General features: G+C 36.9%; 1 protein-coding gene across 1 annotated transcript in view; it reads left to right on the forward strand.

Moving 5' to 3' along the window:
• The first annotated feature begins 9,130 nt into the window (after positions 1-9,130).
• LOC149267371 (uncharacterized) overlaps positions 9,131-25,181 on the forward strand; it is a 30,645-nt gene continuing 14,594 nt past the window's right edge. The window contains exons 1-4 of the mRNA XM_089432413.1: positions 9,131-9,513; positions 13,075-13,257; positions 13,443-13,541; positions 13,679-13,830. Of these exons, the coding sequence (XP_089288539.1) occupies positions 9,478-9,513; positions 13,075-13,257; positions 13,443-13,541; positions 13,679-13,830 (470 nt within the window). The 5' untranslated portion in view covers positions 9,131-9,477. The remainder of the gene's footprint in view (positions 9,514-13,074; positions 13,258-13,442; positions 13,542-13,678; positions 13,831-25,181) is intronic.

The following is a 25,181-nucleotide window of genomic DNA, read 5'->3' on the forward strand; positions in this document are numbered from 1 at the left end:
TTGACAATGGCTTTGAAATAAGGTTGGCTTGGGATCCACTATCAAACAAAGTATCTACTTTGTTATGTTTTGAGATGACTCTAATATGGAAAAGCTCAATTCTTTCTTTTTCATTTTGAGTTTCAATGGGCTTGCTAGAAGAACTAGTACTTGCAATAGAATCTTTACCTTTCAATCCCATGGTTGTGATTTTGGTCTCATCTCCAAAATCAGATCCTAGATCTTGTTGAGTTGTTGCAACAATCTTTTCTTTCTCCTTGTTGTTAAACTTTTTGGGTCTCAACTTAGGATGAAGTTTCCAACAATGGTCTTCATCATGGCCTTCTTTTGAAAAATGTTTACATGTGAGTTTTTCTCCCTCTTTCTTGATTGAAGCATTATTTTTGTCTTTTCCTTTAAACTTCCCCTTTCCTTTGTCTCCAAACTTAAATGGCTTCTCGCTAATCTCTTCAGAAACATTCTTCCCTCTTGCTTCTAAATGAGTTGCTTGTACACAAACTTCATCTAGCTTTGTAGGGTTAAACATAAGAATTGTATGCCTCAATTAACTATGTAAACCACCTATGTATTTAAGGAGAGTATCTTGAGAGGATAAATCTGCACCCAAAATGAGAGATCTTCTTCTAAACTCTTGGGTATAACTTTGAACACTCATACCTTTTGCTTGTTTAAATTTTTTCCAATCCATTATTGTTTTCTGCATGTATGCTCATGGATAAAATTGTCTTCTTAATGCAACTACAAAATCATTCCAAGAGGAAATAATCTTACCGATTTTCTTGAGATCCTCTTGACTTTTGTCCTCCCACCAAATGAGTGTTTCACTTTTCAACTAGAAGCAAGCTAAATTTTAGTGGAATCATCATCAATTTGTTGAATCCTGCAATAGACTTGAAGCTGACGAACCCAATTACCCAATTTCTCAGCATTTACTTCTCCATTGTACATATGCAATTCAAATTTGACATTAAGCTTTAACAAAGTTGTTTAAACATTACCTTTTGGAGTTCTTAGAGGAGTATGTGAAGGGGTTGAAGTAGAAGAAGGTGAGGGTGAAGATGGAGGTGAAGAAAAAGGTGGAGGTAGAGGTGGTGGTTTGTCACCATTTCCTCCATTACCTTTTGGAGGATTTGAGCTCTCTTCTTGCAACCTTGTGTTTCTCTCTTCAAATAGAACTTTAACCATTTCAAAGAAAGATTTTTTGAAAGTTCTCTCATCCTCAGACATCCCCTCATGAGCTTCTTCATGTGCCATGACTAGTGAAGCTTGAGGTATGTGTGGCTTCCTTGAGCCCACTTGAGGATTTGGCTCTACAAGCACTCCTCCTCTTTTCAACTTCAACCTTGTAAGCATCAGAAAACACTTGCAAACAAAATCAAACCTTCAAAATAACCTTGAGCTTTGATACCAAACTGATCTGTATTACAAACTTGAAGGTTTATGGAAAATTTGCAAGTAAATTTTTATGTCTTTTAGGCAATGGATCAATTTGCAAAAGTACATAAATTTATGGTTTTTAAACTCAGTTTGCAGCATAAAACAAGACAAATATACCATACACAACAACACAAGACAACAAAATGATAAAGGAGTTCACCCCTCCTGGGCTACATCTCCTAGTCCAGCTTCCAATGTTGGGCCTCTTTCATTAAGTGCTCAAATATATGATTTCATGGATTTAAAATGCTTAGAATGTAAAAATAATGTCTCCAATGACTTCGGAAGACCCATAAACCCCAAGCTAGGCTCTTATTGGGCTCAATTTGGCCAAAAATTGAGAAAGTTATGCTCTAGAGAAGTTTTTCTTTTAATTTCCCTACAAACTAGCTCCTCTGTCTAACCTTCCTACGAATTTCGCAATTCAGGAGGCCACCTAGCACCATTTTCACTCTGCGCCGATGGGATTTGTGCCAAATTTGGTGCAATTTGTTGGACGATTTAATTGCCCAACGACCCTTATGGCAAAAAAATCTGGCCACATGGGGGCATGCAACCGGGGGCTGGGGCTAACTGCCCACCCCCGCTAGCTTAGCCCCCTAACCGTCGTGCCACGGTTCCAATGACGCATAAAACCCAGGGCTGTCGCCCAAAATCACGTGCTCGTTGCTTTGGCACCTTACCGCTCTCCCGAGGTCTTATGGTTAAACATATGCCCTGGGCTAGGGCTAAACCTTATCCCTCTCCACATTAGCTCCAGTTCCGACAGGTGTGGTCCCGTGGCATGCCATGTAGCCTTGGCCTAGGGCTCCGACCCAACTCCCATCCTGTTAGTGCCTGCAACCTCCGTCCACCAGTCATATGGTATACGGTGTGACCTTGGGTTGGGGTTAAGCCTCGAGCCCTTGGTTGCTCCGCCTTCAGTTATGTGGGCATGTAGTGACTGGGGGCCAAGGGCTTAGCACTGACCCGTTCCCTCAAACATCCAACGTCGAAACTTTAAATAGAACATGGGGCCTATAGTTGTTAAGTCCCACGGTAGCAGAGACGGTAAAGCACTGTAGTGCTGTCCACGAGGCCGAAGGTTCGATCCCCATTGAGTCTTATTTGACCTTAACAATTTATTTTTTGCCACTGGGGTGCCACATGGTAGCCCATGATTGGGCCACATGACACCCAATTATTAGTCCACCAAAACAAGCCATCAACCAATCAAAATTCAATCATGTGCTAAATTCAGAGGTTGCTACTTGTTAGTTTGTCATTGGCCTGAGGGTGCAAGTCAAGCTGTTGATTCATCATACTGACTTCCCAGTCAGCAGTCTTGTACTTCAACCTGCAAAATTTTTAGCTATTTAGGAAAACGATCAGAACGCAATATCTTGAGCATATGATGTCAATTTTGAGCGATTCAAGTTGCGTTGGATTCAGGATGACGAGCTCTACATTTTGGCACCGATTTTGAGCACTTTTGAACACTTTCATTTCTGAGCACTTTATTGATCCACTAGATCAAAAGGGATCCCATCGCTAAGGTGGTAAATGTTCAATACATTCACTCAAGTAGAATTGAGTTATTTAGTTTCAAAGTGGGAGAGATTTTCAAGAATTTCCAAAGTCTAAGCGCACAACCCTCAAGCCTTTAGAGAGAGAAGCCTTTGAAATGTTAATAGTCAAAAGCAAAAATGACTTCCAAAGCTCATAACATTAATCTTAACATTTATGTGACACTAAGCACATGAGTTAAAATTATGTATCTTCGAAATTCACTCCAAGGATTAAAAATAATGCTCCTCATACTTTCAAGGTTTTAGGAGAATGAATATGCCTTAAGATTTGAGGGATGGAACATAATGTAAGGTAAAGAAATGTCTAAAGGAAATTGATAACATTGATCTAGGTGTAGAAAAACCCTAAGCTTACTAGGACATAAATGTTGATCTATCAAGACTTAAACCTATGAAAAGCCAAAAAAATAAAATAAAAGATGGATGCATACTTCAACTATGGGTGTGTTAAGAGTTCAACATGGCTGATATTCATAAAGAGTTGGTCTTGATTTCAATCCCCTCATAATTCTCATGCATTGCCACAAATTCAAAACTAGATCCATTGATTGAAATTCTAACAAATAATGTGACTACCTTCTCAACTAACTCAATTTGACACTATGGTTAAACACCCATATCCTTCAAGTCAATAAAACAACAAACATACATGTAAATGTTCACCCTCTATTTTACACATAAGTGAACCAATGGACTTTTACCATTCATTTCCACTTAAACCATTTTTTAATGTTTTTATGATAGCTATTTATAAATCGTATGAACTTCAAACACCACTCTTAGGGAATCATAATATAGTGACTAGAAATTTGTAAGCTATTAATATAACCATAAACCACATTAAGAATAACAATAATGTTGTTTTTGAATATTTTTACTATGTAAGAGGGAGGATTATGTCCAATGTTACATGTGGACACTCCACCCATCTTCAAAAATCAAATGAAGCCAAATGATTAGCAAATAGTGCAACAAGATTATAAAGATGTAAAGAGGAGGAAAGGACAAACCTTACATTCAAAGGTCAAATAAGTGTTTAGAATTAGAGGACAAAGATGAAAGGTCAAACCAAAAGGCTAAGAAATAGAGAGTAATAAGTGGTTGGTTATGCTCTTGGTGTTATAGTGGCAGCGTTGAGGTTTGATCCTGGGTCTCCCTTAGATTAGGCTAGGCAGTTACCGATTCACCATGTTGTAAAAAAAAAAATTAAAATTAAAATTTAACGACACAAATTAATAAATAAATAAATAGAAGACAAAGGTTAAAGGTCAAAACAAAGGACTAAGAAAACTGAGGGGAGAATAATTAATAAATTAGGAGATTATGAATAAATTAGAAGAAGATTAATAAATTAATAGTCTAAGATGAATACAATTTTACATAAAAATAATTAATAAATAAATAATTAAAATTAAAGGTCAAACAAAAAGACTAAGAAATAGGGTTAATACTAATAAATTAATGATATAAGAGGAATAAAATTGTAAATAAAATTAATTAATGAATTAGTAAATTAGAAGAGAAACTAATAACCATAGATTAATAAAAATTCGAATAAAATTAATAAAGAATTAAAAGGAAAACAAAGAGAATAAAATGGATAAATTAATAAATAAGGTTAATTTGAAATAAGATAGAAAGTGAAAAAGAAAAAGAGAAAATTATATTAAATTAAGAAAAAAAGGGGGAGGGGGAATTGAATAAACAATGGTGGATTTGTGGGGGGATGAGGGGATTTGGGAGTGTGCTACTGGGAAATAATATGAAAGTTATAGGAAGAATTAAGGATATAGGATGGAGAAGGCGAGTGGGGATAGAGATTAATAATTAAGGAATTTAGCTGAGAAAGAAAGGGGGGTTTAATGATTAAGGAGTAGAATGAGTGACTTCCAAGAATTGTTTAATTTGTTGCCATCTTCACAGTTAAAATTATTCGTGTGCTTTTCGATTTCGAGGGCTTCACAAATGATTTAAGTGGAATAGAAGGGAGCAGGGGTAAGGATTTTTGCTTGGTTAAGGCATATAAGGTGCTTAGTTTTATATGAGTGTTCAACAAGAACAATTTTCACAAACTGATTATGATTAGTATCGGCTATGTGTTCTTTCAACCGAGATTTAATTGATCTACATGTTTGACCTATATAAGAATTTTAGCATGAGCAAGTAATTTTATAAACCCTAGGGCATGACAATAGATCTAATTGATCTTTTAGAGATTTGAATAATTGATTTAATATCTTAAAGGGTTTAAAAAGAGTTTTAATGTTTTCCTTGGCTAATATTTTAGAGATGTGATCATTGGTTTGTTTGATACAGGGAAGGGAAACCATAACTCGAGGGGGAAGGGTGGGGGGTTGCTTAGAGGACCATTGATCACATCTCTAAAAGATTATCCAAGAAAAGCATTAAAACTCTTTTCAAACCCTTTAAGATGTTAAAATTATTCAAATCTCCTAATGATCAATTGGATCCATTATCATGCCCTGGGGTTTATTAAATTCATTTCTCATGCAAATATTCTTATATAGGCTAAATAAGGAGATCAATTAAATCCCAGTTGAAATAACACATAGCCGATACTAATCATAATCAGTTTGTGAAATCTGCATTTGTTGAACACTCATATAAATCTAAGCACTTTATATGCTTTGACCAAGCAAAATTCCTTGCCCTCGCTCTCTTCTATTCCACCCAAATTATTCGTGAAGCCCTATAAATCGAAAAGCATCCGAATATTTTTTTTTTTTTTTTGTAAGCTTAGGTGGGACCTTCTCATTTTCGAGTTTTTACATGTCCGTTATTCACCCCATTTCCAGGGAGGGTAGAACAAGAATCGAACCCAAGATCTCCGGTTCAGTGAGACTTCATTTCCACGGCCATTGCCACTTGAGCTACCCCATGCGGACAAAAGCATCCGAATAATTTTAACCATGAAGATGGCTACAAATTAAGCCATTTTTGGAAGCTGCTCATTCAACTCTTTAATAACTAAACCTCCCTTTCTTCCTCGATTGAATTCCTTATTTATTAATCTCTCTCCCTCCTTGCATTCTTCATCCTATATCTTTAATTATTCCTATAACTTTCATATTATTCCTGGTAGTGACCCCCAACTTCTTAATTTAATATAAAATTTCTCCTTCCTCGTTTCCTTTTCCCTTTCATTTTATTTAAAACTAACCTTATTTATTAACTTATCATTTTTTTTGTTTTTTGTAAATCGATCTTCTATTCATTCTTCAAAAAAATGTACATCATTAACAAAAACACAGGTAGTCTCACCCCGACCAGGTTTGTTGACTACTTCTAGTAGCAAGTGACAGTAAAAAAAAAAACAGAAAGTAACAAAGACCACAGCTGAAAGGGCTAGAAGCACCAGAAGACAAGCAAGAGACATAAAACACCTGATATCATATCAATCATCAGAAGTGATGGAGGTTGTGTTGTTGGGGTTGTTATAGGAGGCGGAGGAGGGCAAAACGCACATTGCACATGCTCTTCAAAATGGGCCATCCAAGCCTCCAACTTTTCAACTTTATCAGAGAGTAGATTATGGCTGCGCCAGACCACCACCACATGTTACCGGGTATGACACTGAAAATAGTGCATCTTGTTCAGTGTTGTGATAAGCTCTGCATGTTCCTCCCGCCTCACACGCTCTACGATAGCCAATTTATCCATAATTGTCTGGATGAGGTCCCAACAACGATCCATGCAACATGTCTGTTGCTGCCCCCTTCCTCCACGATGCGCCACCCCCTGACTCTGTCCTTCTCCACAAAAAGCATACCCTCCTCGGAGCTGACCTCTCATGGTATGACCACCTCGGCCATCAATTGAAACTCTTAGGCCTTTGCCTCCTCGAACCTCCAAACCATCCTTGCAATTGTCGCTAGATCTTCCTCCCCCACGCCCTGCTGAAGCCGACGAGCAAAGACAGCCACCCCTAGAACCACCACATCCTATATGTTTTCCACTAGATGTCGGCGCTACCAGGGATAGGCTCCCACCACCCACAAAGTCTACCGAATTAGGCTTCAGACGAGACAACCTGCCGAAATGTGAGGTGTCGGCCTTATTCCAATACACTAGAAAACACTGACCGAAAGAGAAATGGAGGGCTTCCCTCCTTCCACCAATAGGATCCTCTGCCTACTATCCAAGCCAAGTTTTTGGGCTCTTGATCTCACCACCACCAACACAGAACCACAGACGCATGAGGGGAAAACACTGCCCGCCACCCAACCTTCCACCCACGGTGCACTGTGCCACTAGGACGAAATTATCCTAGCTAAAGAACTAGTGAGGGCACTAAGAACATAGTCTCTCCATGCTCGAACACGCAAATCCCTATCCCAATTGCTTGACAGAAGAATTCCCCACCCTTTGCTGAACCACCGTTGCTCTAGGATAAATGAATTGTCCCATTGACTGCTCCGACTCACTAAATGTATGTGCTAACTTAACCAATACTTCACTAGGATATACCCTCGTGGGAGCCTGAAGGACTGTCGACGGTAAACCGCTACCTTTCCCACACCAGTCGCGCTCGCGACTTAGAAATTTCCTTCTCCAACCTCACACACCAGGAGCCGTAATAACACCATTCACCATGCAGGATTTCGAAATTGAGCCAGGCCTTGTCTAGGTTATAATGGGCCTCCTCCCCGACCATGAACGCTCCCCTGACGCCACCACATGCAACGTACCCTTCGAGCGAATGTTTCACACACTCAAGGTTCAGTGCCCCCAATCTCAAGGTACTTGGAGAAGGCCAGGGGGAAGGCCTTCGTACTTGCATCCACGTGCCCATCATCAATCCCCACGCGGTTCTTCCTGGCTTGCAATCGCATCGTTCAACACCCCCATCGGGGAATTAACTTATCAGTTATATTTTCTTTATCTTCCTTTTAATTCTTTATTAATTTTATTCGAAAATTTTATTTATCTTTTGTTATCAACTTCTCATCTAATTTATTCATTAATTAACTAATTTTATTTACAATTTTGTTCCTCTTATATCATTAGTTTATTACTATTAACCCTTATTTCTCAATTTTTGGTTTCACCTCTAATTCTAATTAATATATATATATAAATATATATATATATATATATATATTTTTTTTTTGTAAATTTTATTCATCTTAGACTCTTAATTTATTAATCCTCTTCTAATTGATTCATTATCCCCTAATTTATTAATTATTAACCTTTTTTCTTCGTCTTTTGTTTTGATCTTTAACCTTTGTCTTCTATTTATTTATTAATTAATATATGTCATTAATTTTAACTATTATTACTCCCTATTTCTTAGTCGTTTGGTTCGTCCTTTCACCCTTTGTCCTCATTTGTACCATCTTTGAATCTAAGGTTCACCCTTTCCATCTCTTTGCATTTTTATAATCTTGTTGCACTCTTTACTAATAATTCAGCTTCATTTGGTCCTCAAGAATGGGCAGAGTGTCCACCCCAAACGTTGGACATAATCCTCAAAGATGGGTAGAGTGTCCACCCCAAAAGTTAGACATAATCCTCCCACTTACACTGTAAAAAACTCCAAAAACAATATTATTGTTATGATGATGCACTGTGAAAACCTACATATTCTCACATTATAAATAATAAAAACATGAATAATTAAAAAACACATCATATTACAAAAACCATAAACCTAATTTAAAATTGTAAACACATTTTTAATACAAAATAATTAACCTATTTATAATAATGGAAAGATTCTAAATAAATAAATAAATAAATAAATATATATATATATATATATATATTAAATAAAAAAATTGATAGCTGTATCATCCATATATCAAAAATCATATTACATTGCTCTCACTATAATTCTTTAACTCGCTGAAATAACCCACAAACCTATAACACAAATTAACTAGAATTTAAAATAGAGTGAGTAACATTAACCTTGTGAATCCCAACCATTTAAATTATCCCTTAAAAATATAATTAAAAAAAAACCATAATACATAAAGGCACTTTCTATTTATTTTACATAAATAAAATTTAAATACCTAAAATCTAAATCCATACATTTTAACTTGGTTTACTATATAAATAGCCCTCTCTATCCCTCCATATAATTCACACCAAAATTTTGACCAGAAACCGCCGGAAAAAGTGGCGAGACTGCCTTCAAGTACCACACCACGCCATCTTTAACTACACGCCATCTTGCCTGTCCCAAATAAAGGAAGGCACTCTAATTCTGTACTCCTGGCCACTTACAGCTAATTGATATTAAATGACAGAAGACTGATTAGTTCGCACTCTGATTTCCGAAAGCATACCCCTCGAACTCCTCCATAACGTCGATAATTAGATCTATTCTCCGGTCTATTGACGAAAAGCCAGCTTGCAAGTAATTAGTAACAGAGGAAACCTGGTAAAAGAATAAAGCATTGGATATTAAGAGGAGTGGTGGTGAAGCATTCTGCTATTTGCAATGGCGTGGAATCAACATCCAGCAAATATCCCACAGGTAATCTGTTTTTTTCTTAATTAACGTTTTCAATGTTGGTTGACTCACCTACATTTGCTCTCACATCTCATTTTTGTACCTGATCTAGGTATTTCTTTGAAGAAACACCAGAAACCATATGTTACAGAAAAGTTTCTTAGTATTCGATTCTGTTTTATTTATTCCGCTGTTTTTGTATGTATTTCTCAATCATGGACACACATATACTGAATTTAAGTTTTCAAACCCTAGTTCTGAAGCCATTGATGCACGAAAACCCTAGTAAATTTAAGTTTTAAAACCCCAGTTTTTCTTTAGTCAAGATCACGGTGGTTTTTTAGAACATTGTGGAAAGCAGATTTGAATTTACCTTGTCTTCTTAGCAAGATTTGCTTTTTATGCCCGTTAAGCCAATTCCGATTTTATTGCTCCCGACGTTATTGGGAGTGTTTAGAAGCAAATAAGTCCGCAACGCATACGATATATCTGCCGAATTATTGATTCAACTGCAGATGTTCAGACTACAATTTCCAACACCAGCTAACCACATGGTCAGGCTAACCTAAATAATTAGAAGAGGTGGTGTACAGTAAAAGACCATCTTAATAGAAATCACCCTCGTTCTCGGGAAATTGGCTAACAGATGCAGTCTTGGCTCACGTTCAGATATAATGCAATAATGAAGAATAGCAATTCTATTATATTTGCAAGAATAAAGAAAAATACATAATAATGAAGAATAACAATTCTATTATATATGCCAGAATAAAGAAAAAAACCTCCCATAGTAAACTCACTTGATGACAAGGTCTCATACTGGCATCACTTTACATCATCCCAGTAGGGCTTGTGGAATCTGAGTACAACAGAAGAAATAGAGTTAAAAAACTCTGATGATATAGTGAACTCTGATGGTACATGAAGCTTCTGGTACATCCTTGGGCATGGAGTCCTCAAAAATCTTTGGGTACACTTCAGTTGTCAACACTATGCTGTTACAATCACTTAAATCCAGAGCTTTTTTATGTTGCAATATACGTTAAGTAATTGTAGATAGAACATAAACCATATAAACCATATGCACAATAGAAGACAACCAAGAACTCAATGAGACATAGAGAAGTTAGGTCAATGATTAGGGCAAAACCCACAAGTGAAAGACTTAATCAGATTCTTCTTCTATTAGAAATCAATCGTTCAAGAGAGATACAAAGTATAATGAGAGAATCCACAAGTGAAAGACTTAATCAGATTCTTTTTCTATTAGAAATCAATCGTTCAAGAGAGATACAAAGTATAATGAGAGAATGAAGAAATTCATCCAAATCTGAAGAAGATCTCTTACAATAGTAGCTGATGCAAACACTGATCACTTAGGCTCTCCAAGATCTTCTCTTGCTTTTCAAGAATCTCTATCTCTCTCTATCTTCCCCTAGACTCTCCAACTCTCTCTCTCAAGTTCGAATTCTCCTTTCACAAGCACAAGTAAGTGTGTCAAGTGAGGAGGAGAGACACAAATATATAGGAAGAACAAGGAGGTTGAATTCATGAGAGAGTAACTCCTATGCCTTGAGGAGGAGTTACACATGCCAAAATAGGAGTGTAACTAATGCCATAAAGGAGAGGAGTGTAATTTGTGCATTTAGGAGATAAGTGTAACTTATGCCATTAAGGAGAGAAGTGTAACATATGCATTAAAGAGGTGTAAGAGGAATCATTTTATGACGAGTCATTAAAGTGTGTAAGAGTGTAAAAGGTGCGTGAGAGCATTAAAGAGAGAGAGGAATGAATCCATCAAGAGAGAGAGAGTAACATCTGCATTAATTGAGGGGAGTTACATATGACATGATTGAGTTCCATGATTGGGAGACTTGAATTTTTTAATAATAATATAATAATATCTTAAAGAGGATAATAATAATAATAATATTAATATTGATGATTAAGTTAAAAATGAAACAATTGAGATAGATTAAGGACAAGTTAAATGATTTTCTATCATATATATATATGCTTATGAATTGATGGAAGGTGATTTACTATTTTTGGAAAGTCATGGTTGCAAAGATAGACATGATTTTCTGTTTTAGAAATTCATTCTAGAAAGGTCAGAAATGAAATTTTATTCAAGGAAATTCATCCCATAGCGGCCAATTTCAACACTTTCCCTGTTTTTGTTTTTTTGTTTTTTAGCCTGCATTTCTGCTCAAGTGGGCCCTGCACTAATACAGATTTTCCATATAATAAATGTTAGTTTCTTGTAGAAAATTTGAATGTAAAATAACGAATAAAACTAATACTGAGGCAAAATTTTACTCTGCATTATTTTCCTACATTTCATTGTAACACAGTCAGTAATAAAGTTTAGAACTTTGGATAGCTTGTTGTTAGACAACTGCTGTTGCTTTTCAGTTTGAAACTTTGAAGTACTGTGTTAATGAGAATGATATTGAAGATCATTCTTTCGAAGGTCCCTGTTAACAAATCTGCCAATACTAATATAAAAATTGGCTATGACATTGTTTCCTTGAACATCTGAATTGGAATTGCATTTTATCGTAAGCAGTTACTTGTTGATAAGTTGTATGTTGCTAAAGCTTAGGTAGCTTGTTAGAAGCGAACTGCAGGTGTTCTTTAGTATTCAGTACTTTGCTAAGGACAATTATATTGAATGTCATTTCTTTTCAAAAAGGAAGTGTTATGCAAAAGTGACCTGGTCAGTGTAGGAGTCGTCCAGTCTTTTGACTATTCTCAGTGAGAACTGTCTCTTTTTCAATAAGTTCGGAGAAAAGACATCAAAACACAACCGAGCAATATTTCAGTGATAAAACTGTGACAAGCAACCAGTTTTAAACTTTTATACTCTCTTTGATTTAGATCTAGATGTGTAGCAAGTGTCTACTGTCGTCAACTGTTTCTCTAATTAAAAGATTGCTAAAATGATTGCACATTTTCAGTAATAAACTAGTTTGCAAGACTTGCATTTACACAGTTCTGTAAACTGTAGGCCAGTGAATACTCCCATCTACTCACCCTGTTGGCCATAGATACCCACTTCCTATTTCATGCATGATTTTCCCATGTTGGGCTTACCATCTCACCTGCCTGAGCAGACACGTAAAAGCAGGCATTTCAGTGTGTTTTGTGACTCCTTTTCTTCCACTTTTTTTATGTAGTGGACAATTACTGTTCTTTTATAGTTGATGGCTTGTAGCACGCATCTTAAGGTGATACTGTTCTGTTATTCCTGGTCAAAAAGAGAGCATGGAATCCTCAGATGTAAATCTGACCTTTCATGGGATATAAATTTGCAGTTTACTTTTTTGAACTTCCTATTAGCCTCTACATGTATGCATACATGTTTCCTCATTTTAACATTTATAAACTGAAATTTACCAATAAACTAAACCATGGAATATTTTCCAGCTAGCCATTTATCAAAAGGAGTCAGATCCAATTCTACTCTGTATTTTCGCCATAGAAGTGGAGTTCTGGCTATCTCATCTCTATTTCAGGACAGTTTTCAACTATGGGTTGTAACGTGGTTTTTTTAACTTTATTCTACCTGGTTGATTGTTACAGGTACCCAAAGTCATGTATGAAGACCTCGGAGGACAGCCTGGCATGCAGAGACCACCATCGAACACAGCACCAAATCCATTCAATAATGCATTTTATGGGGCTGGTTCAGGATTTATTCGAGATGGATTAGGTGCATATGGGGAAAGAATTTTTGGAAGTGGCACAGAAAATGTGCAAAGCATTGTATGAGTTGCACTTTTATCCTGGTTGAATCACTTTGAAATTTCTAATAGGTCTCCATTTAAAATGAGAGATGAGTCAATTGATTCCATGGATAGGGGTTTACAGCAAGAATAGTTTCCTTTTTTAATTTCTTCTGATTGACAAAGTTTCTCTTAATAAGCTGAGGTGATGATTTTTATGAGCAGGTCAGCAAATATTTTTCTGATCCACAATATTATTTTCAAGTCAACAACCAATACGTGAAGAACAAGCTGAAAGTAATCCTGTTTCCCTTTTTGCACAGGGTAAGTCACAAAGTATCTGACTCCACTGAAAATTCATCTCCCCATAGTGGTAGTATTTTCATTTTGCTTGAGAATGTTTAGTAATCATTTATACATAACTTTAATTTTTTTTGTATGTTTTCACTGTGTTTTTTTAGGGTCATTGGACAAGGATAGCTGAGCAGATTCCAGGCGGTCTCACACACAAGCCACCTATCTATGATATAAATGCTCCAGACTTATATATTCCCTTTATGGCATTTGGAACTTATTTAGTCCTATGTGGCCTCACAATAGGTCTGCTTGGGAAGTAAGTATTCTTCCCTGGCTGCATAATTCTTAGACATCAAAGTAACTTGTGATTTTTTGTCTTATCCTGCGCTAATTGTTTCATCCAGCGCCTGGTATAATATGCATCAAACTGGTCTTTTTCAGCGTTCTCCTAATATGTAATGCAAAGAATCAGAAATGACATTAAATTTTTATTTTCTTCTCTTCATTATTCTTCTCTTTCTATCTGCATTGTACATATTTGCCCCATACGTCGTCCAGTCCATTTTCAGTGTCATAATTGACTCCTCTTCAAGCATTTGCTTTCAAATCTCATTATTTTGAGCTGGCATTGTCTCCACAAGCAAATTGTTGGTCTCCTAGAAATGGAAACATGATAAGCTGTGCTCCTTGGATGATTAAGGTCTTCTCTGAACTTGAGGGTAGTTTATTGTGTTAAAACTTAAATTTCCTTGACCCCATTAACTTGGGAATTTACTATCTAGTAGATTATTACGGATCTACTGAATAAAAAGCACGACTGAGATCTTAACAAAACTTAAACAACGGAAGCAAACAAACAACCAATCTCAATCACACGTTTACACAGATTTTCTGCCCATCAAACAGTTCTTCATTAAAATAACTTCAGAACCTACATGGGCTCCCTTCCTGGGATAATGGCTTTGAGGAAATTTCATATACAACAATAAACCTGGAGTTATCTAACTGATCAAGCCCTAGAGCTGTTCTTTGATCTATTCTGGCTTATCTGGATCTCCCTTGCTGTTCCTTGTACCTTCCTGAGGCCTGGCACATTGGATGAAAGTTCTTATACCCCCAATCTGTTGGAAATACTGAGGGGGGGTGAATCAGTGTTTTGTCAATTAACCAATTTTAATCATCAACCCATCACAACATCAACCATCTAAGATTGAACACATGAACACAGGATCTATAATTGAAATAAAATTTCTTTCAATTTTTCTTAATATATAAAGAGTACAATCAAGTTGATCAGCTCCAACTGAAACTTTTGTAGGCACCAACCTACGGGAGACACCAATCTCTCAATTGAGCACCAACTTGGTGAATTTGTGGGCACCAACCCACAGGAGACACCAATCCCTTAGCTGGCACATTGGATGAAAGAACTTCTACCCCCAATTTGTTGGAAATACTGAGGAGGGGTGAATCAGTATTTTGTCAACTAACCAATTTTAATCATCAACCCATCACAACATTAACCATCTAAGATTGAACACATGAACACAGAGGATTTATAACTGAAATAAAATTTCTTTTAATTTTTCTAAATATATAAAGAGTACAATCAAGTTGATCAACTCCGGCTGAAACTTTTGTAGGCACCAACCTAAGGGAGACGCCAATCTCCCAATTGAGCACCAACTTAGTGAATTCGTGGGCACCAACCCACAGGAGACACCAATCCCTTAGCTGAGCACCAACTCAGCGAAAATTCATGGGCACCAACCCAGCGACAAGTTATATTTTGGATTTGTTGTCAATTACCTCTTCCTCAGATAGTTGTCACTTTCTCATGCAATTAGTAGATTTTCACTCTCAACCCTGATTATAGCCACTTGGCCTGCACTTGACTTTTCTTCAAATGTTCCTATTTCATCTTGCAGGTCATAGGTCTGCACTTGTCATTACTACTATTACTCAGCTTGCTGCAACTTGGTCTTGCATAGTCAAGATCATGGGATTTGTCAAATAGTTATGCTCAGAGTCGTCAGTACCAATGTGCACCCTAATCCTTTGAATGCCCTGCTTTTATACATCACCAGGCAAAATTAGCACTACTAGGGTTTCAGTCTTTCTTCCTGCTTCCTTCTTCGATCTAGGGTTTCTTTGATGTAGATCTTGATCTTTTTGCATTGATAACCTTCGACTTGCTTTGATGCCTTTCGTTTGAAGATTGGTTCTCTTGTGTCTAGTTGTTTTTTACTGCCCCTTCTTGTCTTCAATACCTAAGCTCTGAAACCATGTTGAGAAATCTAGGGCATTTAAAGATAACAATTTCTCTGCTTGATAATTGCTTGTGATGCACTTTTACTTCTTAATCTTATAGTCTTTTCTTTGTTAGCTTATTAATGTGTTCTTTCATCAAGACAATTACCAATATGCATTAAAGACAAGTGACACAGTATGTAGGCTTCTTTAGCCAGGGCCAAAACCTCTCACCTCTTAAGAGTAAAACCCGATCAAAATTCTTCTTCTAGATCTTCAATTGGTAAGTACCATGACCATGACACAGACCCTTGACTCTAGTATACCTCTCAAGAACCTTGTCACTAACTTTGATGCTCTACCTCTTCCTTCCTTCGCGTTTCTTCTTGATCTTGAACTGCTTCTCCTCGTCTCCTTTTAGAGAAACTCGGTCTCTATCTTTTCCACTGTTCCCCTAGAGAATCTCGGTCTCTAGGTCTTGTTGACCTTGCCGCTTACACCTACCTACAAGTTAGTGAGAAAAGCCTTCAACCCCACAAGATGTGGTTGGTGGCAGGGAACTCAGAGAAGGGGTTGTCACACTAATCCCGACTCTCTCCTTTTGACCTATCTCCTAGGTTAGCTAAGGGGGGTGGTCCCTAATGAAAAGTTAAGTTAAAATATGTGAGTTTCTAGGAGAGTGTTATAGTGAAAATGGATTACTCTTATGAGCAAATATGAAGTGGACAACTTGAAATAACAATGCCAATCATTAATATGACAAAAACCATAAAAATAGTGCTTTATAAGGATTTTTCTCAACAATTTAAAGATATATTTGCTCATAGTAAAATGTAATGTTCTCAAAAGAGAAAGCAAAGTAACCCTAAAATGTAAACAAAAATTGTTAGCACAAGATATGTAAGATACAAAATGTTTTTCAAGATGAATAAGTCTACAAATCAAAGCATGGAAACTATCTTGCTCAAAAGGATACAAAAAGAACTCAAATGTTAGACCAAGATGACAACATGCAATTAAGTTTGCAACCCAAAATAATAGTACTTGAAAGTGAAATCAACCATTCATGACAATATGCAATTAAACCAAAAGATGAGTCAATTTCCAAGTACAAGAAAAATTAAACTTGTTGCAAAATTAAAAGAGATTACAATGTTTGCATCCAAAGTGCCTCTTGAAATAAGATTTGCATGTGAGACTTTAAACCATCAAGATAGCAAGAAATTTAAGAATTTTGCAAACAAAGCAAATGTGATGGAATGAGTTCTTGGTTTATTTTATTAATTAGTGCTAAGGCAAAGTTACAATTGAACTCTAGTCCTCAGACTTCATCCTCGCCCAAATATTTGGATCTCACAATGAGGAGTCAATAGAGGTAGAGGGTCCCTAAAAGTCTATACAACCAACTTAATTTGGAGGTTGATTTTAGAGATGCTTGAAAATGAGCCTAAGTAAGATGCTTGAGTAAATGTAAAATGGAAAAGCTTAAAGTAACTTGTATTAGCAAGTTCAAAGAAAATTAGAATGGAATTATCCAAATGATACTTGACAAGAAATTTAAATGGAGTTGTATACTTCACAAAATGCTTGAAAGCAAGTAACCAAATGTGAAATTGCAATATTGCTTCCAAATAAACATACTCCAAAATAACTTATGAATCACTTTGTCAAGTAAAGAGACATAAATGAGAAAAATATGTTAATCCCAAGAATTAATGCGAGTGTTGAGCAATTTAGAACATTAAAGATGCTTGCAAATGAATGAAGTGTGAAAGTTTAAACGATGCAAAGTCAATCCACCCAAGAGAAGCCTCCCTCTAAATGGCGAGATAGGATGCCATGGGAGAAATCCCAAGCTTCCCCAAACAAATTATATCTTTTATTAATATTACAATGAGAAGAGGGCCATTCAAAGTCCTCAACTAAACTTCAAGGAGAGTCTTCACAATAATTGCTTGAAACTTGGACACTAGACCTCCTTTCTTGAGAAAGCAATGACAAGATCTCACAAATCCTTGGCCTTGGAATACAAGAGAAATTTCTCAAAATAATGTCTTGGAAATCTAGCCCCTTGAGATGTTGAAATCTGCCAACAAAGGAAGAGAAAATGGCAGATTTGATGGTTGTTATGACAGAACTTTGCGACAGCGAATGATCTTCCCTTCAAAAAGATATGTGGTAGCCCTTATGCAAGGGGAACAAGGTGAAAGTTTCTTCCAAAGGCCCACGTCCCAGCAGAGATGAAGGCTGCCCCTTGTTAGCTCACGGCCAACAGAAAAACCAGTCTTCAGTAGCTCCAAAATCAGTGCTAAGGGTCTGCAACAAGTGTTAGTAGTTTCCGAACATGCAATCCCTCAATACTGCCAACAAAGATGAGCAAAGGGTGTAAAAAAACTCTGATTTTTCTCTGCAAAACCAGCCCTCAAAATTAGTGGAAAATAGAGAGAAATGTTAGCAAATCATATCTACAAATATTCTACAAAATTAGACCAAGGAATTAGAGCAAGACTCCTATCCTTGCCTGATTTTCAACATGCTTCTTCAATAGAAAAATAAAATCAATATGAGCATAAGAGTTTGAGATAAATGGTTTAAATAAAATTGACTTGGCTTGTGTACAAGCTATGTACCGAAATCCCTGCAAAACCACTTTGTAAGATAAGACTATGAAGGTTCAAAAAACAAATGGCAGCTCCTTTAAGAATGCATCAAGAGTGGGTTGGTCTCTCCAAAGACTTCCCCACACTTGATTCTGTAATCCAAACAAGATGTTCTCTTTACAAAACTTCAATCAAGAATTAGTTCCATATAGATTTAACAATAAACAATGATAAGAAACTCTAGAGATTTATTTAAAACCAACTAGAACATTCTATACCTAGAGCATATTTCTAAATCAAATGTCAATGCAAGATATCTCTGCATTAACAAATCTACAAGAGCATATGGAAGCAAATTAGATCAAAGCATGAGTAAAATGAATTATATTAATGCTCAACAATTCATCACACTCGAAAATGAGGAACACCTCATGAATGAAACCCCAAAGTCTTTATTGATATTTCTGAAAGTGTACAAGGCAGCAACACTTCTGCAAGTACAATAGCTAGTAACAATATTATACAAATGAGAGCTCAAGGCTCTATTATATAGAACTATGGGAGCCAATTCTAATGTAGGAGTGATTAAACAAGTGGCATGAAGTGACAATCCCAAAGAGAAATTTGAATTTGTTGAATGGAGCTCCAATGCCAAGTATAAAAATTGAATTTTCGCAAGTGGACATCATTTTCTTCTTTTATGTGCCAAATTCGAATTTTGATGGTGGAATGACAAGTGTATATGGGTCATAACCCATGTGGGGAAAATTTCCCACAAAAATCTCCACCAAATATTCTCCCAAATCCTCCCAAATGTGCATTAACTTCACAAATTCGAATTTCCAAGTAAGCAGTTTTCTCCTTTAATGCGATAAATTCGGCTTTATTTGAGCACATGTCATTTCCTTGATTTTAGGAGTCCACATCACCTTGGGACTTCAATTTAACTCCCCCTTAATTTTCCACCTCATTTTCACAACATTTAGCATGCGTGGATAATTATTTTTTCTCCATTTATTTAATTTCTAGCTTAATTAATTGCCAGATTTCCCACTAAATTTAGGAAAAGTGGGTTTTGAGGGTCCAAAACACATTATTAACCCCTCGAAGTGTGTTATAGTAGAAAGTTGAGGGTGAGAGGTGTAATTTTGATTACTCATATCCCATACAACTTCTCTAGACTACACTTATTACAATTTAAATACAATTTTATTTGCAATTTTTGACCTGCGGGAAATCTAAAAAATTAAAAAATAACTACCTAGACCTAACCAAATTCCACAATTTTTTTTATATGATCTAGTATGGTAATATACATCGACTCTAGACACTAAGATGTGTCAGGGGCTCAACCTACAACCGTCACCCCGACTTTGGGGTAAAACGTGAGTGAAAAAACCTAGAAAATTATCTGCCTCTGAAAAAGAATGGATAATTAACCAGATAAAAAAACACTCCAAGATGTACTTGTTTGCTGATTGAGTCCCAACATCCTAGGCTTGTTACAGACTCAAAAATCATCATTACTAGTATCACTTATTACAATTCCCCGTAGGGTGTGGAATCTGGGTACAAGAAAGATGATGAGAAGATAGAAGTAGAGTTAAAAAACTCTGTTGATTGACGATATCTGATGGCACAAGTGTTCTCTGGATCATCCTTGGGCATGGAGTCTTCATATAATCATCAGGTGCCACTCTAGTGGTCAACAGGGCTTCTGGAGAAACTCAGTGTCTACTTTGATTACCCAGAAGAGTCTTCTTTTGTTGCCCCAAAAGATACCTTCCTTTGCTATACCAGAAGAAACCCTACTTCGTAGGTCCCAAAATTCTTCTTCTTCGTATTCCTAGAAGAATCTTGTTTATTGCCCCAGAAGAATGCCTCTTTCGTTGATCCAGAAGATCCCTTCTTCGCAGTCCCAGAAGAATGACTTTCACAGCCCTAGAAGAAACCCTTTCATTGTGTTTAATGACTTCATTTACATGATACTGACTCTAACGTTTTATGACTAGATGATAAAAAAATCCCAAAGAATCTCAATGGGGGTCTTGGCTCAAAAATAAAATCCCTTGCTCATGAATGATGAAAGCCATGAAGCAAGTCAATATAATAATTTTATTTTTCTTATTTACATCTCATTATATAAAATCATAATTGCATGCCATTATGAAGACTGAACCTAGTTACACTTTTCAACAGAAAGCAAGAGCTCGTGACATCATCATAGAGAAACATGAAATATAGAAGTCTATGGCAGTCACTCATGGAAGGATATAGCTCTTGGAAACCTCATTAGAAGCATAAATGGTACTTATGAGAAAAGGGAAAAGTCATCTAGTACAAAGCACATCATACATCAATCAAAAGGAAAACATTTGCTGAATGAGGATACTCAAGATCCTTTGTTGGAATCTTCATTGGAAGGTTCACCAATTAAAAGGAAGCAAGTGTTTCATCAAGAATTCCAACTTGTGGGAATTCATGGGATGGTGGAATGATGTCAAAAGAAGTGAAGCAGATCAAGGAATTGAAGTTCTTTCAATCAAGGAAGTTGCTGAAGGAAGTCTAGATGACCTAAAGGAAAATGAGGTATGTATGCTTGTATTTCATAAAATAGAGTCAAGTCATATGGTTGGAGGTAACATGGATAAATGCTCTATTTTGAGAGCATGATCGGAAGAAAGGATCTCCTCCTTTGAAAGGATGCAGGAAGCCATGGGTCGCACTTTGACTGGATGAAATCAACAATATGGCCTCATATGAAATATGAGGTGGTTGGCAAAAATTGGAGGAACTCTGATTGGAAGTTCTTGGAAAGGAAAAGTGTGAAGAAAGAAAGGAAGAGATCATGAAATATGCAACTATGGAGGAGGCAATCAACATCCAAGGATTGAAAGATTTGACTATGACATCTCCATGAAAGATATGAAGACTCTGATGAAGTTTGAAAAAGAAGGAGACCCTTGACAATATATATATCTTATGGAGATGTGTCAACATGTATGCAGGATGCTGATGCAAACAAAAAGATGTCATTATGAAAGACCATCACAAAGGTAATTTTGATTTAATGTTCATTTCTTATTTTTTAATAATATCTGGATGGGCTTATGCAGTGCTTCCAAGGAAAGAACTGTGGATGTCTTCTGCAATTGATGCCCATATAGCAAGATGAAAGATCCTTAAGGAGGCAGGGCATGAAGAAGGTAGCATGGCATGAAGAAAGACAAGATATGGACTAATAGATCACTTTCCAATGAAAGGAATGATGACATGACTCATGGATGAAAGTGATGGATGGTCTGTGCCCTACAAAGAAGTCCCGAAAGATGTAGACTCTATGACAAAGAAGAAATTCATGACATCAAAGGAAGGAGTTCTACGAGAAATTAGTTATTCCATGATATCCATCTGAGGAGCTGCTGGAAACAAGTCCTTGGTCAAGAAGGAGCTTAGTCAAGTCCCTAGTTAAGAGGGAGCTTGGGTACATTCCTTTTAAAAGGAATGGGTACATTCCTTCAGTGGAATGGGTATGTCCTCCCTAAGTTGAGAGGGAGAGATAGACACATCATTCTTGTCTTCACTTGGGAAGACAAAATGAAGGATTGGGTAAGCATCTGACATTCGATACTCTTTGAGGATGTGTTAAGGCATCCAAGATAAGAGTATTCGTAAAGGACCGATATTCTTTGAGGACGAGGAATCCAAGATAAGAATAGTCCTGGCGGAATATACTCTAGGAGAACTCGGGTGGGGTATGTTCTGAGAGAGACAATGATGAGGGTGTCTATACATTATGGGTCTCACCAACATTGAGCTCTAATCTTGTGGAGAGAGAGCATTTAGTCAAGGTTTTGCTATGTGACAATGCTAGATTACATGATGCTGAATAGATGGGTTATCGATCCGACTCTTCTTATGAGAATTCTTCCGATTGAGAATGTCCAAGTACCTTGTATAGATTATGAATAACTCATTAGTTAAGAGGGAGTGTTGAAAAATATAATTAGGTTCAGTCTTCATAATGACATGTGTAATCATGATTTTATGTAATTGATGTAAAGAAGAAAATAAACTTATTTTGTTATGCTTGAGTCATGGGTTTCATGCGCAAGGAATTTTATTTTTAGTTGAAGCTCCCATTGTGAGCTATTAGGTTTGGTCATCAAGTCATAAAGTCTATTGAGTCAATGTTATGTATTGAAGATCCATTTTGGGTATGTTACAGATTGTAAAAAGACAAGCTAGTTGTGTCACAAACCCTCCAAGACCTTGTCACAAGCATTCCCTCACGTTGACGTTCAAAAGAGATGAGATGTTTCTAGAATGACAAGTTGGCCTAGCCCATGGCACAAGTCGGCCTATTTCAAGGAACATATCACTATATACAGAGTGAGCTTAGCCTCACTTAGGATACAATTCAGTCAAGCAATTGAAATAAGAAGTGCGAGAATCACAAGGTGAATAGCCTCCTAACCAGCGAGAAGCAAAGGAAGAAGAACGAAGGAATTTGGGATTGTTTTTGGGTCATCGTCCTCTCATGTATGACATAAACTAGTATTTTAGTAGTAGGGTTACACCAACCCTTATAGAAGCCAAGTAAAAGGTCACTAAACCATCTATCTTGCTAGCCGAAGTTACAAGGAGAAGCCCTCAAGCTAAGCGAAGAAGGAAAACATCATCAAGATCCATAATTCAGCCCACACGTGTGATTTTGCAGAAGTTTCAGGTAGTCGAGAATTGCAGATCCGTGGAGGAAGGCCGAAATACCAATGTAGCCGAAATTTGCAGTGGCAAAAGTCAATTTGACTAGTGTTGACTTGGGCAAGAAGCAGAAGTAGTGAAGAAGGGCCTTGTGACATGGTCTTGAAGAGGTTGTTGTGTCAAAGGTCCTGGTCTTGGTCTTGGTATTTGTCAATTGAAGTTTTTATAAGAAGAAGAATTCGTTTGGGTTTTCCTCTTAAGTTGGAAAGGTTTTGGCCGTGGCTGATCGCCTACATCTTATGCCTCGTCTCTTTATTGTTTATGATTTGGTAGCTGTTTGATGAAAATGAACACTATAATAATCTAAGTCAAGAGAAGATCCTAATCTAAAGAAGTAAAAAGCATTCACAAGCAGTTAACATTGCAAGAGAAATCACTTAATCCTTATGCCCTAGATTTCTCAACACTTAGGATGCTTAGTGGCATGGTGTCCAAACTCACGTGAATGGAAGCACTTGATCTTGCTTAGATCCTTCTTCTTTCCCTTTTGACTAGACTCGACCACTTCTTTGCCCTTCTTGCCCTTGGCCTTGCTACTCTTGCCTGCCAGGGCATAGTTCTCCTTATCCTTTGTCTTCATTGATCTACCATCTCTAGTCCCTCTCCAGATCTCTTCTTGAATGCGGTCAATCCATAACCTTTCCCAACTGGGAAAATTTTCTCCGCCACTGATAGGATCCTAGAATCCATACCAAGACTTTTGAAGTCCTAGAAGAGAAAAACTCACAAGGTCATGCTCCAGCTCATCTCATACCTGAGTGAACTTTGACAAATACGTGACCATGGGCTCATCCTTGCTCATCCAGATACTCCTTAGCTTCTCTTTAAGAGAAAGCTTCTTGGTATCATTGGTGCTCTGATATAATTTTAAGATGGCTTGATACATCTCATACGCTGTCTTCTTCTCATGGATATGAGGAACTATATGATCTCTGACCCCTTCTAGAATAATCCTTCTTGACTTGATATCATTCTTGTTATGCTGGGCCAATTGTTGGGGATCTTGAGGTGGTGCTTGCACCTGCTTGATAAACTCTCCCACCCCATTATCTTCCAGCACTATTGTGATCCTCCCTTTCCAAGAGACAAAGTTAGAAGCTCCCTCTAAACAATGATCTGCCCTCAATCCTTGGTGTGCAATCCTGCTTCCCTAGAGAGCTCTCCGACACCTGTATGGCACTTGTTGCACCTTATGACCCTCCTTGGCACATAATGCAGGGGTTTGGGCCTCCCTCAAGAAGACTGTAAACCAGTGGCCAAAATCACAGAGATATGTGCTAAGCTTATGCCCCAAAATCTTCCTAGGAACTCGACCAACCTTCTCCTAGTCCTATACAAACCAAAACACACAAAAAGATCCCAAACTACCTTCTTCCTTCACTTGATTTACCTCCTCTAGGTCTATGACTCCCTTAGGTTACTTTCCTCTTATTTGATTGCACTTGGATGATGTATTAATCACTTGGATGATGTATTAATCAACTAGTGCTGGTCTTTATTCTGTTCCTTGCTTTGATACCATGTAGAAAATCCTTGAAAATTTTGCACTGTTGTAGCGAACAATTCTGAAACTAAATTGTAACACCAAGACATAGAATTTCTCTACTCTTTTGTAGTGGAATAAAATAGAATTAAAAACACATTAACACAATACAATAACATGGTATTTTCTAGGGAACTCAATTGGGAAAACTTTTTGCTTGTTTGAGAATTTTATTGATAGAAATTTGAGCAATAGATCTCTTACAATACAACTGTTTCAATCAGAAAACAATCTTGTTCTCCCTTTGCTTGTCCTAAGCTTGAAACACCTTGCAAGAACCCTGATCTGCTTCCTAAATCCTTGTGCATAGGGAGCTCCTATTATTTAGGAATTAATTCCTAAATCCTAGTGCAAATCCCAAGGAATTCTCTTCTATCAATTTGTGCACAAGCTTCTCCTTAGTAAGCCCTTCCCACACACAATCTCTTGCACGCAACCTTGTGCTCTCTATTAGCTTGTCTCACTAACTCGTGCTCATAGTACAATGATTACAATTGTGCCTTTCGACCT

The sequence above is a fragment of the Pinus tabuliformis genome, chromosome 6 (genome assembly GCF_031772625.1).
Source record: "Pinus tabuliformis cultivar Carrire ecotype Pingquan chromosome 6, CPIR1, whole genome shotgun sequence".
Lineage (NCBI taxonomy): Eukaryota > Viridiplantae > Streptophyta > Pinopsida > Pinales > Pinaceae > Pinus > Pinus tabuliformis.